Here is a 13,546-nt window from a genome sequence, read left to right on the forward strand (position 1 = left end):
CTATAGACATACGGATATACCGGATATAAATATAATGCAATATTGGTTTAAACTTCAAAGCCAACGTACGTGGTTGAGATCATGAACCGTTACTGCCTATAATCCCAATATCAATTCATTACTTTTACACATTTGAAATTAAATATTTGGATTTGAGTCACTCGTTTAGGATGTTATTTGGTGCCATTTATCTATTACAATTTTTTTTTTATATATATTTTAAATTACGTACGTAGTTGGCCTGTGGTGGATTGCTCTGTATAACATCACTAACGCATTAAACCAAAAAAAAAAACATCACTAACGCATATATATATAATCACACGAGTAAGAATGTTTTGGTGCGTAATGCATAAATAAAACTAATTAACGGAATATTATAACTTAACAATAGTAGTGCTGTAGATATAATATAGAACAAGATAATATTAATATGCAAATGATAGCCACATCATACAAATAGATAATAGTATATAAATATATTTATTATATACATACAACCTATATTTTTGAAACTCATCAAAATTTTAAATGATCATATTTTATTACAGGGTTTGAGTTGAGTACTACTAACTTGGCAGACATTGAAGTTAGTACAAGGATTCAGATATAATAACACAAAACTGAAACTGAAACACAATTATGTTACTTGTTTCTATAAATGCAAAGCCAAATTAAACAGATTAGTACAAGGATTCAGATATAAATATTGCACCTAGCTTACTACATTTAAAAAAAACTCGAACCCAAGAAACAAAGTGATTGCTCCATAAAAGTTGACCCAATTAGAAACTTAAAAGAATATATTAAGCTATGCAATTGGGCTGCTACAATAATGGGCCGAAAGAGCGGTAATAGGCCCAAAGACACATATTTCCAAAGAAATGACCGATGATGGTATACTCTCACTCTCCACCGAGACCAAGCGACGGCCACCATGGAAACCCTTTTCAGAGTATCACTTCGTCTACTTCCGGTTTCCGCCGCCGTGACATGTCGCTCGATCCGGTTCCCCGTCACGAAACCCGGTTCCTCATACTTGCTGAACCGTAAGCTGTACAATCTGCCTTCATCTTCCTCATCCCTGTCGACAAAAGCCGGTTGGTTATTGGGTCTGGGGGAGAAGAAGAAGAAAATGGAATTACCGGAGATAGTGGCAGCTGGAGACCCGGTTCTGCACGAGAAAGCCCGAGAAGTTAACCCGGAAGAAATCGGGTCAGAGCGTATTCAGAAGATAATTGATGATATGATTAAAGTCATGAGATTGGCTCCTGGAGTTGGCCTCGCTGCTCCTCAAATTGGTGTTCCCTTAAGGGTAACTGCTTTTTACTTAATTTCCACTTTTTCAAGACGAATCATTGAATTGGTTTATTCATTGGTGTGATACATTACAGATTATTGTATTGGAAGATACAAAAGAGTATATAAGCTATGCACCAAAGGATGAGATTCTTGCTCAAGAAAGGCGAGCCTTTGATCTCATGGTAAATACTAGTATTAGAGTGCTCTTTGGAGTTGTTTGTTTGTTACAATTGAGATTACAACAAACAAAGAAAAGGTTGATTTTTTTTGGTGGGTTTGGTTTAGGTGATGGTGAATCCGGTGCTAAAGGAGAGGAGCAAAAAGAAAGCTCTTTTCTTTGAAGGATGTTTGAGTGTGAATGGATTCAGAGCTGCGGTGGAAAGATACCTTGAGGTGGTAGTGACAGGCTACGATCGTCAAGGGAAACGGATCGAAGTGAATGCTTCAGGTTGGCAAGCAAGGATTTTGCAACATGAGTGTGATCATTTGGATGGTAATCTGTACGTTGATAAGATGGTACCACGCACTTTTAGGACAGTCGACAACTTGGACTTGCCTCTAGCTGAGGGTTGTCCCAAAATCGGCCCTCAATAACATTGTTCTTCAAGAGGAAGTTGTAGTAATCTTATGTTTTGATTCTTTTACTGAAACTCTCCAATTGAGCTGGACTCGAATAATATCAAAGGTGTAAACTTTGTCGGAAAAGTGTGTTCTTTTTCTTTGTTTAGTTTTGTAAGACAGATTGAAGAATTTCATATTGAGAAAAAATATTATAGTTTAAGCCAGCAAATATTAGTACAATGAAAAGCCAGCTTTTTCCTATAATTGGTAATGTGATGTCTTGCTTGATCCGGACAAGACACGGTGGTCGAAACCGAGGATTGCGGCGGTGAAATGGCCCTCGTCCTCGACGGGTCCAGTAAAAATATATCATTAAGCTACTAAAACATTAAAATCAAATCAATCAATCAATTTAATCAGAGCCGTTCATTCCAATTCCAATCAATGCAGCAGATTGATACATCTGTTACAAAGCAAAGGGGAAAGCATCGAACTTTATCTTGTTTACGATCCGCCGTACCTTCTCTGCCAGATTCAGTGAGCCATCGGAAGGGACTTGAAGTTGTTTCAGAATAATCCCACAAAACAGAAATGGAAATTGTCCGAAATAAACAAAGAAAGAAAGATATAATTTATACAATACACCAAAGTTTGTTTGATCAAATCGGAAAAAAAAAAAATAAGATTAAAGGTTTTTATAACAGAGAGCACACACAACAGAGCAGATACAAAAATCAAATAAAAGAAAGATCAAAGACAAAAGTGTATACTAGTATTTTTGTTACTCTCATGAGTTGTTGTTGATTTAAATCCTGACGCCTACCTCTATCTCCCTCGATCTACGTTTAGGCGGCCTTTTCCTCGGGTTGTTGTTAACCTTCTTCTTCCCCGGCTGATTCTTACCAAAAGCAGAGCAACAACCGCATGAAGAAATTCTCGGAGACGGAGGGTCTACAGCCGGAGATACTCTTCCTGTTGTTCTGTGATGTCGTTGAGCTCCTCCGCCGTTAGATCGACTCCTCTCTATACCTCCTCCACCGGTTTTAATAGGTTTGAGCTTGTTGTTGTCTTTCTCCTCTCCGGAAGCGGTTACAGGTTTGACCTGGTCCGAGCTTTCAGACAACGGTTTGGGTTGTTCGTCGCGTTGACTTTCGTCTTTCTGCTCGTTGCTGCCGCCGCCACCGCCGCCAGATTTGTTAAGCTCGGCGATGAGACGATCGTCAAAGACTATACCGGAAGATCCTTGACGGCGGAACGAGATTGTTGATCTTTGAAGACCCTCCATGGATCTCTCTCTCTCTCTCTTTTGATTGAGCTTGCTAAAAGAAGGAGAAGAAAACTAGAAAAAAGTGAGAGTTTATAAGAAGTGATTATAATCAATCAATCATTGTGTTCCAGACTTGGTTTCTTTTATTTCTGTCCTCAATTTTTATTTTGTTAGAGTAGGGTCTGTCCACTATTTATTAAAATATAGGATGTTTTAAGCAAAGCACGCAGATTAAGAAGACTTTACTTTTAATAAGTTCAACCAATGAGAAACAATACTGCATAATATAAAATACTAAGCTAATTTAAAAGTTGCATTGAAATTTGAAAACATCCTATATTATGAAACAACAAACTTCTTTAAAACATCATCCTATATTTTGAAACGGAGGGAGTATTACTCTTTATTATATTTATGATGATGTTTCCAATTTGAATTTATTTATATCAATGATCGAGAATTAAAAAAAGCGTAATTAACGATTTACATTTTAAACCTGATGCAACCGTTCAGAGTTAAATTATCCTTTGCTTTTTTGTTTGTTTGCATCTTTTAATCGGATTCCTCTTAGATCCATTTTTCAGATCCATACACTTCATATATGTTATTTTATTACCAAATTTTTGTTTTCCCTTGCAATTAACTATTGTGTTTATTCAACAAATTGCGCGGATTAGATTAGATAAATAGGTTAAAAATGAACAGGACAACAGGAGAATTAATTGACTTACAGAGGAGAGGACACATTAATTGAAAACTATTTTCCTCATTTGGGGTAAACCAAATCTATTAGGTGAGTAAGTGGAGCATATGGTATTGAAGATTTCGTTTAGGACAAAACAAAACAGAGAGGTGAAAGTGGGTCAAAGTAATTCGGTTACCAATTTTGTAAACAAGTCAACATCTTTCTGTAATATTATTATAAAGTTTTCTCATTCAATAACAACATCTTCTGTGTTTCTCTCATTATCAACTAAATAAAAACACGAACATGTGGTGGGTTTAACAAATCTGTTTTCTCGGAATATTATAAAGAGTGATTATAATAATGTTCGTAACACACAGACTCATAACCCCAGCCATTCGAGTTGGCACAACTCAGCAATGTTACGTTGAAGCTGACGAAGATTACATCGATATAAAAAAAAATATGGGCCTAAAAAATGAGGAAGTTACTGAAATATACTCTCAGGCCCATATCAAAAAGCCCACGTATGAAAAAATTGGAAGAAAAAAAAATTGGTGGTTCAGCTGGGAACGAGCCAGCAGGCCATGGTGAATTTGAGTGGCGTCGAGCTGTGATCCGTCCACTGCTGAGAGCGGAAGGTAATCGCTGCTCTGTGAAACCAGCCTCACGCATTGCCCTCCAACTTCAGGAACCATCTGAGCCAGGCCTTCGCTCAACTCACACAGATCACTCACAGCTTGGACTGGGCAGCTCGGAACAATGCCTCAACAGATCCGACCCGTGGACCGAGCCAGTGTTCCACCAACTTATTATCCCCACTTGGGTAACAAGCACTCGTTACTGAGCTCGACGTACACTAACTGCTTGAACTTCATTTATAAAGTAGTACATTTTATAGTCAAGTAGCCGATGTGGGACAAAAGAACACAATGGTGTTTTTTCAATGTTCTTCTGATTTTGGATTTTGCTTGTGGACAAAAGAACACAACAATGGTTTCTTCAGAGACAGAGTCTCTTCGATGATTAGCTTCGCAGACCCCTCCTTTCAGGTAAAAAAACATCATCTGGGTTTCACAAATGTAGAAAGGTGTAATTTTTTTTGTTTTGCTACAGAAATTTTCTTGACATCTAGAGCATTACATTTGTTTGTAGGGTAATTAGATGCTAGATACGTATATCGCACTATACATTTCAAAAATCTGATTTTGGTGTCTGTTCCAATTGAATCTGTGTTTCCAGCTTTAAGTTTTTATACTTCACTAAAAATTTCTCTTTTCTTTTGTGGTTTGGTTGTACTTGTTTCTGTAGTGGGAGACTGTATGCTTGTAATTGTACGAGTGAGCAAAAGAAACACCAATTGTACTACCAAAGCTGTTTCTGCTTTTTGTGTCCATCAGAAGATCAACACTTGTTGCAGATCTCTTACAAATACACGAGTTGAGTTTTTGGAGGATTCCATTGATTGGAGGGATTATAAAATTCGACTGGACCTTTTGATAGCTGATGGACCATGTGGGATTCAGTAGCTGACAAGAACAACAAAGGAATCCACCTAACAGAGACAACCCACATGTTGCAGGGAATATATAAAATATCACAGGAAAGTGAAACGGAAAAAAGAACCAGACTGAGACACCTCTTCTTGAACTTAACGCCTTACATTGTTGTTTATTTCCATCTTCTTTACTGCCTGTAGGAATTATGATTATTTATCTGAGGCAAAGATTTCTCACTTCAACTTGATGCGACTACTACTGGTCCAGTTTTCATAGGATTGGTTTCTTTGATAGAAGATATTGGGTTGATTTAAGGCCGTTGTTCTTCCATGTTGATGCCCCACCTGTTCTTTTAGTACTGTGTCCTTTTTGTTTTCCTGTCATCTGAAGACAAAGGCAAAGTCATCTTGCCCAATAACTTTGAAAGATTTGGTGTTTAAGAGAGAATCTTCGGTATAAAGGTCCTAGATACAGCTAGAGGTTTATTTCTGTCTTATTCAGGAGAGATACTGGTTCTTCTGCTTGCCAGATCTTGGCTGGTTTTGAGAGCTCAGGTTAATAGGTGGAATTTGAGTCCATTCAGCTTGGAGCTGCAGAGAGTGAGTTGATGTTACAGATGGTAGGATCTTACTTCAGAAAGCCAGAAAAGGTCCTTACGACTCTGTAACCTGAAAAGTTGCTTCCTTTTTTGAAGCTGAGCTGGATATGGAGCTTTGAAGTTATGTTTTGGAATTTGGATATGAAGTAAGATTCAGGTTAGTGCGGGTACAAGTTGGAAAATTCTGGTAGTTTTGTCAAAGGTGTCTCTGGAGTACTAACTATCAGAAAACATTTTCAGACAGAAGCTTGGTGATGTATCTTCAATGTTTCACCAACCCATCTCATGGTTTAGCTCATGTATGCTACTCTAGTCAGATTTCGTGTAGGGTAAGACTGAGTCGTATCCATGCCACGCCACCATCTTCAGTCCTCTTGCATATGGACGAAAGCAATAATCTTCCCAAGCCCAAGAAAGGTTTTTGTCTGAGTGAAGATTCGAGAAACAGTTTAAACAGTCTTTCTGCAGATTCTTTGTTTAGGCAGGCCAACACAGTGGGGATTATTGGAGGCGTTTCAACTGATTCCACTCTTAAATTTGTGAAGAAACTCGTGGATGGGAGCTCAAAAGGTGGTATAAGCTCGTTACCTTTTGTCCTTTGCTCGGATCCTGCACTCAACAAGGAGCTCCTCTTATACGAGGAAAACTCGTATCCTTCTCTTTACCATAGAGCAGAGAGTACTCCGGTGGATCCAAAGCTAATTGTGGAAAATCTAAGGAACAAGAGGAGATATCTTGAGAGTTGTGGAGCTAAACTAATCGTAATGCCCTGTCATATTGCACATATATGGTATGAAGAGGTCTGTGAAGGGAGTTCAGTTCCTCTGCTTCACATGGGTGAATGCATCGCTAAAGAGCTGCAAGAGGCGAAAATGAAGCCCCTTCAAGCTGGGAATCCTCTGCGTGTAGGTGTGATGGCCACTAGCGCCACGTTATCCGCAGGGTTCTACCAGGAGAAACTCCAAAGCAATGTCAGTATTCTATTGTGTCCATTGGAGCAATTTATCTATCATTTATCTAATAAGTGACTTTGTGAATACTTTCTTATAACGCTAGTATTATCTACCGTATGAAGTGACTCTGTGATTGTGGAAATGAGCAGGGATTTGAGGCGGTTGTTCCAGACAAGGCTACAATGGAGCACACTGTGATCCCGGCCTTAGAAGCTATGAAGAGGGAAGACATGGAAGGAGCACGGAACCTTCTAAGGATAGCGTTGCAGGTACTGCTGGTGCAGGCGGTAAACGTGGTGATGCTCGGATCAGATGAGATGCGTGACCTCTTGCCAGGGGATGATCCTCTACTAAAGAAGTGTGTTGATCCAATGGAGGCACTCGCAAGGTCTGCCATTAACTGGTCAGAGAATCGATACTCTTAAAGGACTTTGTGTGTGTGTTGTGTGTCTATATATATGTGAAAGGAAATATAGATCGGATGAGGTGGCATTATACCAGTGTTTACAGTTACCAAAGTCTCAATATGTATTGGTCAATACAAGTGTGAACATGTCTAAAGCCAAAAAAAAGTTTGACCATATGTTAGGCCTGTTGGCTAGGATGCATTGTGTAATCCCCTTATTATTACAGACATTTATTAGTGGAATAAAAAGATGAGTTTTGTGAAAGATTAGATGTCAGAAGGAGGATGGCCAGGCATGCTTGGACTGGTTGTGTTGTTAGGGTTCTTTTTGTCCAAAGGGTTCTTGTTCCTGTATTCATTGTTGTTGTCATTGTTCATTCCCAATTTGTTCTTCACTGCCTCTGATGCTTCTTGCGCCATGTTCTTCACTTTCTCCCCTTTCTGATTAATCATCAAATCAAATTTCGTAAGGAAAAAGGAAAAAAAACAAAAATTACAAACAACATGCCGAGTTGATGTGTTAGTTAACCTGCTGGAGAAAGCTTGAAGCTTGGGAAGAGTTATTGCATTCATCCCTCTTCACCTGATACCAAACATCATTTCTCCACTTTACATTTCTTTGTTTTTGGTAAAATAATCACACAAGTTAACACGGTCACAAAAGGTAGAAGTAAAAGCGAAATTGAACAGAAACACTGACATGAGCTTGGCCCACGATTTGGCCGGCCCTCACACTGAATTCCTCATCCTGTCTGCTCGCCATTTCTTACTTGTTTCTTTCTACTCTCAGACAGTTTCTTCTTTTATAATCATATCTATGTGAATGCGTCACATTTTTAATGGAGTTCCATTTTTCAAGGAGAGCTTTTTTAGCTGTTATGATCCATCATTTTCTAAACCATGCTTGACTTTTTCATCTTCTCTTATTACCATTTTTACTTCTACTTTCTTATTCTTGTCAACTTTTCCCTTTAAGAAAAAATAATAAACTCTTTCACAATACAAAGTCTCGTCCATATTGATATAATCATTACGTATTACAGAGTAGGTGGTGAGACTTCTTGATAAGAGATTGTACCCTTTAGCCATACTCTTTAACATCTAACAATCAATCAGTCTCATCACACAAATCAAAACTTTTGTTTTCAGGAGCCTTCTCAATCGCTCATGTCGTCAAATCCTTCAAAATCATTCACACCATCAGCTGCTTCATCGGCTGAGTCGTCTGCCTCTTCATCTGTCTCCATTGCTTCCTCTATTCCTTCTCCTTCTTCTTCATCACTGCCCTTGTCTTCATAGATTACGGGACCTTCATCTTCTTCTTCATCATCCAAGTCATCCACAATCTACGATTAACACAATCAATGACAAATGAGTAACATACAATACAGTCCATAAATCTGTTATCCAAGCAAAGTGATCTCAGGACTTCCATTGTATGTTTTTATCCCCTACGTGGTTTATGGAATCTAATGCTACCCCTAGGCTAAAGATAGAAATCAAATTCTTCAACATGTCACAGTAAGACAATACATACCAAGTCCAAGCCACTTGAAACCTCTACGGCAGTATGAATAGTTGAAACCCGTGATTCAATGAGCTGTACACAGAACAACAAAAAAAACATATCAAGTTATTCATCTAGTGACTTTCTGAACTGTATCTCTGAGAGATCCGCTATGGCAAGCACAGCCGTACAACAAGAAAAGCAGTTCCTAACCTGATACATGGTGTTTAATGCGAGCACCGATGACTCTTGGGACATAATTCCACTAGAATGAGTAAGTAACAGACTCTTTATCCATGGAAGCGTACAAGCCAAAATTGCACCTCTGTAATAAAGTATCAAAAAAATCACCACTTGAATACCAGCTTCAGCTCATACACCCAGGAAAGAAAATATTTACAGCATCAACTCTCACCTTGATTGTAGTATTGGTAGAAGGGAATTTAGAAGCTTGAGTACCTCAGCTGAATTCAACTTAGCGACCGAATTAGCAATCACCTGTAATGCACAAAGAGCTTGAAGAAATAAGTAAAAACAAACAAAACATTTCCACATCAGGGTAAAGAAACAGACATGTTAATATATCTAGTGAACCTGCTCATCTCGGTTGTACAAGCAGTCTAGTAGAAGAGATCGATCATCAGCATGCAATGCTTGTCTCAGAAGAACGTTAACAGAGGCTGCAGTAGGTGGCTTATCATCATTGGGAGCAGCAGAAGCAAGCTTGTCGCCGCTTAATAAGTCAAGACTCTCAAGTTTATCACCTATCGTTGGCTCATTATGAGTATCATCTACTAACACTCCATCTCTATCTTCATCAAGACCTACATATATCAATCAAACATGAACCCTAATATAAAGATTGGCCAACTATCTTTAAGTGGACTCTTCCAGAGCTTTATCTACAACAACCATTTAACCATAAGGAAAGCTGTAAAATTTACCAGAATCGCGCGTAGAGGGTAACTCGGGTTCAGGTTCAGCTCGTTTCCTGCTCTTCTTCTTATGCTTCTTCTCTCGGATAGGAGTATCGGCGATTTCACCTGTTGAATTCAAATGAAACAAGAGAAAAAGGGGTTAGCTATGTCTGAGCATTAAAATTGAGCAAACGAAAAGGAAGGTATAGAATGAAGTAAACCTCCACCGTCGGAGGAGAGAAGAGGCTTGAGTTTGTCCTTGGCCATGGTCGGCGATCGAGGAGAGAAGCAGAGAGAGAGAGAGAGAGAGAGGCCGACGTGGGTTTAGTTAGGGTTCTTCTTTCTTCTTTCCAGCCGCAACAACTTCACACAACTAAAAAAGCTGCGGGTCGGGTCAAGTTGGGTGAACTGAACCGAAACGCTTTTTTTATTTGTTGGGCCGACTTAACCCAATAGTTGGGCTGAGTTTATTGAGTAGTCTGTTCCAATATCTCACTATATAGTTTTAATTTTATTTTGTTTTTTACATTTCTCAATAATAATAGGAATAAAGACTTATCTCCTCAAGAAAAATATTTAGTTTGGGATAAAAAATAGATGGAAGCAATGTCGTTGATACTGACACGAGCTCATTCCTTGCACCTTGCATATTAGTGGCAACTGGCAAGATCTAGGATTTGGATTGTGTTATGTTTTTTGTTTTTTTTACTAGAAATGTATCTGTGCTTATATATACCTTTTATCTACACCTTAAAATAAAATTTGGATACAGAATCCAGGATACTAGTAACATGTATTATCAAAAAGAGAAAAAAGACAATATGTATATACATCATATACATGATGTATATATCATAAAGATACAGCTAAATAGATGATATATTTGCTTTCTTTCACCCACTTTATTAAGGAAGATAAACTTTTTATTTTCAAAAGATACAGAGAATAAAGAAGCATATTTTAGGAGTAAGAAATATAATGTAGTTTGTTAAGATTTTTAAAAATGACAAATACATTTATTTTTGGTCAACAAAAAGTTAATAAGGATAAATACTTTTAAAGGCCAAAAAAGTTAACGTTATGGTTTTATATGATGTGTTCTTATATATTTTTTAATGTTTGAATATTGGCATATAAAGTTACCTATAATTAGCTCTAGTTAAAAATATTATATTATATATATACATATCCCAAAAGATGAAAAAAAATTATATAAGAAGATTACCACATTACATTTATCAACTTTAAAAAAAAAAAAAAGCTATGTATACAGAAACAAAATATGAGTAATTTGATTTTTATGGAGAGGAAAAAAAAAGACAATATGTTATGACAGCTAAATAGATGAAATAATTTCTTTCTTTCACCCACTATATTAAGGAAGATAAACTATTTTTTTTTTTCAAAAGATACAGAGAATAAAGAAGCATAATATGATGTGTTCTTATCTATTTTTTAATATTTGAATATATGTATATATTGACATATAAAGTTACCTATAAATAATTCTTGTTAAATATACATATTATATATATATACAAAAGATGTAAAATATATATATATATATATATAAAAAGAAGATTACCACATTACTTTATCAACTTATTTTTTTTAAAAGCTATATTTGTACTATTTAGTTAAGGTATATACAGAAACAAAATATGAGTGTAATTTGATTTTCTATGGAGAGGGAAAACAAAAAAAAGAGAAAAATATCCAATGATTTATATGAATAATATTCTTATTCGTGTGACATGTATAGAAAATATATGTATGGACAAAAAATGAAAATAAACTTTTGAAAGCAGTTTAAAAGGAAAGAAAAAAAAGAAAAAAGGAAAGACAAAGAAAGTCAAAAAGACAAATGTGGTTAAATAGGCAAAAGGAGGAAAGTAAAGAAGAGAGAGGGAAGGGGGAAGGGGTGGACTTATTATTACAAAGAAGGAAGGGGTATTCTTGTCATGTCTGAAATGACAATCTCTTTCTCTCTCTCTTTTTTCTCTTTCGACGACGCCTATAAAAACCAAAAGACCACCACCCGGACAATCTCACATTCACGCAAGCGCATCATCCATCCCCCTTATTTTTATTTCTTTTCTTTTCATCTTCACCGTTTCATACGAAACTCTTTACGAGGAGCGAACCTCTCTCTCTCTCTCTCTCTCTCTCTCTCTCTCTCTCTCAAAGAAGAAGAGAAGCCTCTTTTTAATTTTTCTCTCCGGCCAAAGGTATAATAATAATAATAGGCTTCCGTTTCTTTTTTCTCTTATTGACGATTGATTGATTCACTCGGGTTGGGTTGGGTCTCTCTCTCTCTCGATCCTGATGATGTTCTGTCGTTTTCCGTTTTTCTGGATGTGATCAGAATTTTTCTGGTCGTCAATTTCGCCGTTTCAGCTTTTTTTTTTTTTTTTTTTGGGCGAAGTTTTCTAGAATTGCAAATCGAATTGATCTGTTTTCTCTTTTTGGGTTTGAAATCTTCGGATGAATCAGAATGTTTTAATCGTCGATGAGAGGTAGAACTGTTTGCGATAAGTGAACAGTTTCGTTTCGTTTCTCCAATCAAATAAATAATAATAAAATTGTCTCCTCTTCGTTTCATTTTGAGAATGTAATCATCAGTGAGATTGAGTTCATATGTCTTGTTTCCTTGACTTTGCATTAGAATGTAATAATACATTGTTAAGTCTAAGGCTTTGATATGATCTTTGCAGTTTCAATTAGCTTCTCTACAGACATATCTCTTGATTTGCAGTCTTGAATTAACACTTTTTTTTTATTCCTTTCAGTGTGTGATTGATGCACAAGGAAAGAAGGAAAATGCCGGTTTCAAGCAACACACACAGGGTTTCTCCTTACCCGCTTCGCTCTTGTAGGAACAAGAAACAAAAAGAAGTCGAGTCACCTCTTGAGTTAGAGAGTGTGAGTGAATGGGAGGATGTTAGGTGTGTCATCTGTATGGAGCCTCCTCACAATGCAGTCCTTTTGCAGTGCTCTTCCTTCTCCAAAGGGTGTCGTGCTTACATGTGTGACACTAGCGCTCGTCACTCCAACTGTTTCAAGCAGTACCGCAGAAACAACACCACCAGCCGTTGTAGTGGCAAGACTCTTAACTGTCCTTACTGCAGAGGAGAGGTTCATGGGACAATGAAGTCGACTTGTGCTCGGAGATTCATGAATGCTAAGCCGAGGTCTTGTGCTGTCGACAAGTGTGATTTCTCTGGCACCTATGCTCAGCTGAAGAATCACTTGAAAACTGAGCATCCTGGTTTCACACCACCCAAGTTGGACCCTTGGGAGCAACACATGTGGGAGCAATTGGAGAGAGAGGCTGAGTACATTGAAATGCTCAACGCCCGTCAGAGATGGGATGCTGAACAGAGATTGATGGCTAGCTCCCTCCATCAGCTTCCATATCGCCATCCCATGATTGATCTCAACTTCGATTCGTTCATGCATAATCTGTTTCTTGACGTGTCCATTGAGAGCCGTGCAACGAGCCAAGCAAGTGCTGACAATCACCCGGCTCACATGCCCCAACTGGAGTTTCATGGGACCATGTTTACCAGATGGACTCCGTGAAGATTCAACTTCTGAGTCTATATGGCCCAAAGTTTTGATGTCTCTTGATTTTTTTCCATAATGTAATCTTTTTATAGCGACATCAGTTCTTGTTCTAGGCATAAAAATTTATATTGTTTGTATTTTTAGCTTCTTCTGTTAGTGAAGTATCCATAGCTTGGGCTCATCATCTTTTACCTCTTTCAAAACTTTCTGTCAAATCAAATTATTCACATTCTTCATACTTTTATGGTTGCAACTTGCATTCTTCACAAACTACTACGCAGGAA

At 37.5% G+C, this 13,546-nt stretch overlaps 6 protein-coding genes and 1 non-coding gene across 9 annotated transcripts; 3 read left to right on the forward strand and 4 right to left on the reverse strand.

Annotated features, from left to right (window-relative positions):
• Positions 1–891: 891 nt before the first annotated feature.
• LOC104755856 (peptide deformylase 1A, chloroplastic/mitochondrial) lies at positions 892–2,007 on the forward strand. The gene is made up of 3 exons (XM_010478324.3): positions 892–1,315; positions 1,395–1,484; positions 1,588–2,007. The coding sequence occupies exons 1-3, from the start codon at positions 938–940 to the stop codon at positions 1,894–1,896; spliced, it is 777 nt and encodes a 258-aa protein (XP_010476626.1). The 5' UTR covers positions 892–937; the 3' UTR covers positions 1,897–2,007.
• A 464-nt stretch (positions 2,008–2,471) lies between these two features.
• On the reverse strand, positions 2,472–3,312 carry LOC104755857 (uncharacterized protein At1g15400). The gene has a single exon (XM_010478325.3). It carries the CDS (start codon positions 3,146–3,148, stop codon positions 2,669–2,671), a length of 480 nt encoding a protein of 159 aa, XP_010476627.1. The 5' UTR covers positions 3,149–3,312; the 3' UTR covers positions 2,472–2,668.
• A 1,053-nt stretch (positions 3,313–4,365) lies between these two features.
• LOC147923368 (signal recognition particle RNA) lies at positions 4,366–4,669 on the reverse strand. The gene has a single exon (XR_015587929.1).
• LOC104755859 (uncharacterized) lies at positions 4,380–7,536 on the forward strand. Its single transcript, XM_010478329.3, has 4 exons — positions 4,380–4,867; positions 5,127–6,069; positions 6,153–6,883; positions 7,015–7,536. The coding sequence occupies exons 3-4, from the start codon at positions 6,167–6,169 to the stop codon at positions 7,288–7,290; spliced, it is 993 nt and encodes a 330-aa protein (XP_010476631.2). The 5' UTR covers positions 4,380–4,867; positions 5,127–6,069; positions 6,153–6,166; the 3' UTR covers positions 7,291–7,536.
• LOC104755858 (uncharacterized) lies at positions 7,369–8,052 on the reverse strand. Its single transcript, XM_010478326.3, has 3 exons — positions 7,972–8,052; positions 7,801–7,854; positions 7,369–7,712 (listed from the first exon to the last, which is right to left on the reverse strand). The coding sequence occupies exons 1-3, from the start codon at positions 8,032–8,034 to the stop codon at positions 7,539–7,541; spliced, it is 291 nt and encodes a 96-aa protein (XP_010476628.1). The 5' UTR covers positions 8,035–8,052; the 3' UTR covers positions 7,369–7,538.
• Positions 8,053–8,216: 164 nt separating this feature from the next.
• On the reverse strand, positions 8,217–10,116 carry LOC104755860 (uncharacterized). Its single transcript, XM_010478330.3, has 7 exons — positions 9,917–10,116; positions 9,723–9,821; positions 9,373–9,602; positions 9,194–9,276; positions 8,992–9,103; positions 8,809–8,871; positions 8,217–8,617 (listed from the first exon to the last, which is right to left on the reverse strand). Exons 1-7 carry the CDS (start codon positions 9,960–9,962, stop codon positions 8,429–8,431), a joined length of 822 nt encoding a protein of 273 aa, XP_010476632.1. The 5' UTR covers positions 9,963–10,116; the 3' UTR covers positions 8,217–8,428.
• A 1,481-nt stretch (positions 10,117–11,597) lies between these two features.
• LOC104755861 (uncharacterized) lies at positions 11,598–13,500 on the forward strand. Of its 3 annotated transcripts, none has more exons than XM_010478331.3 (2): positions 11,598–11,923; positions 12,485–13,500. In XM_010478331.3, the coding sequence occupies exon 2, from the start codon at positions 12,495–12,497 to the stop codon at positions 13,275–13,277; it is 783 nt and encodes a 260-aa protein (XP_010476633.1). In that variant the 5' UTR covers positions 11,598–11,923; positions 12,485–12,494; the 3' UTR covers positions 13,278–13,500. The 3 variants fall into 3 exon arrangements, with proteins under 3 accessions (XP_010476633.1, XP_010476634.1, XP_087353333.1); XM_010478332.3 differs by having other exon boundaries at positions 11,913–12,211; XM_087497207.1 differs by lacking the exon at positions 11,598–11,923 and adding an exon at positions 12,188–12,363.
• Positions 13,501–13,546: the final 46 nt, after the last annotated feature.

The sequence above is a fragment of the Camelina sativa genome, chromosome 17 (genome assembly GCF_030686135.1).
Source record: "Camelina sativa cultivar CO46 ecotype springtype chromosome 17, ASM3068613v1".
Classification (NCBI taxonomy): Eukaryota; Viridiplantae; Streptophyta; class Magnoliopsida; order Brassicales; family Brassicaceae; genus Camelina; species Camelina sativa.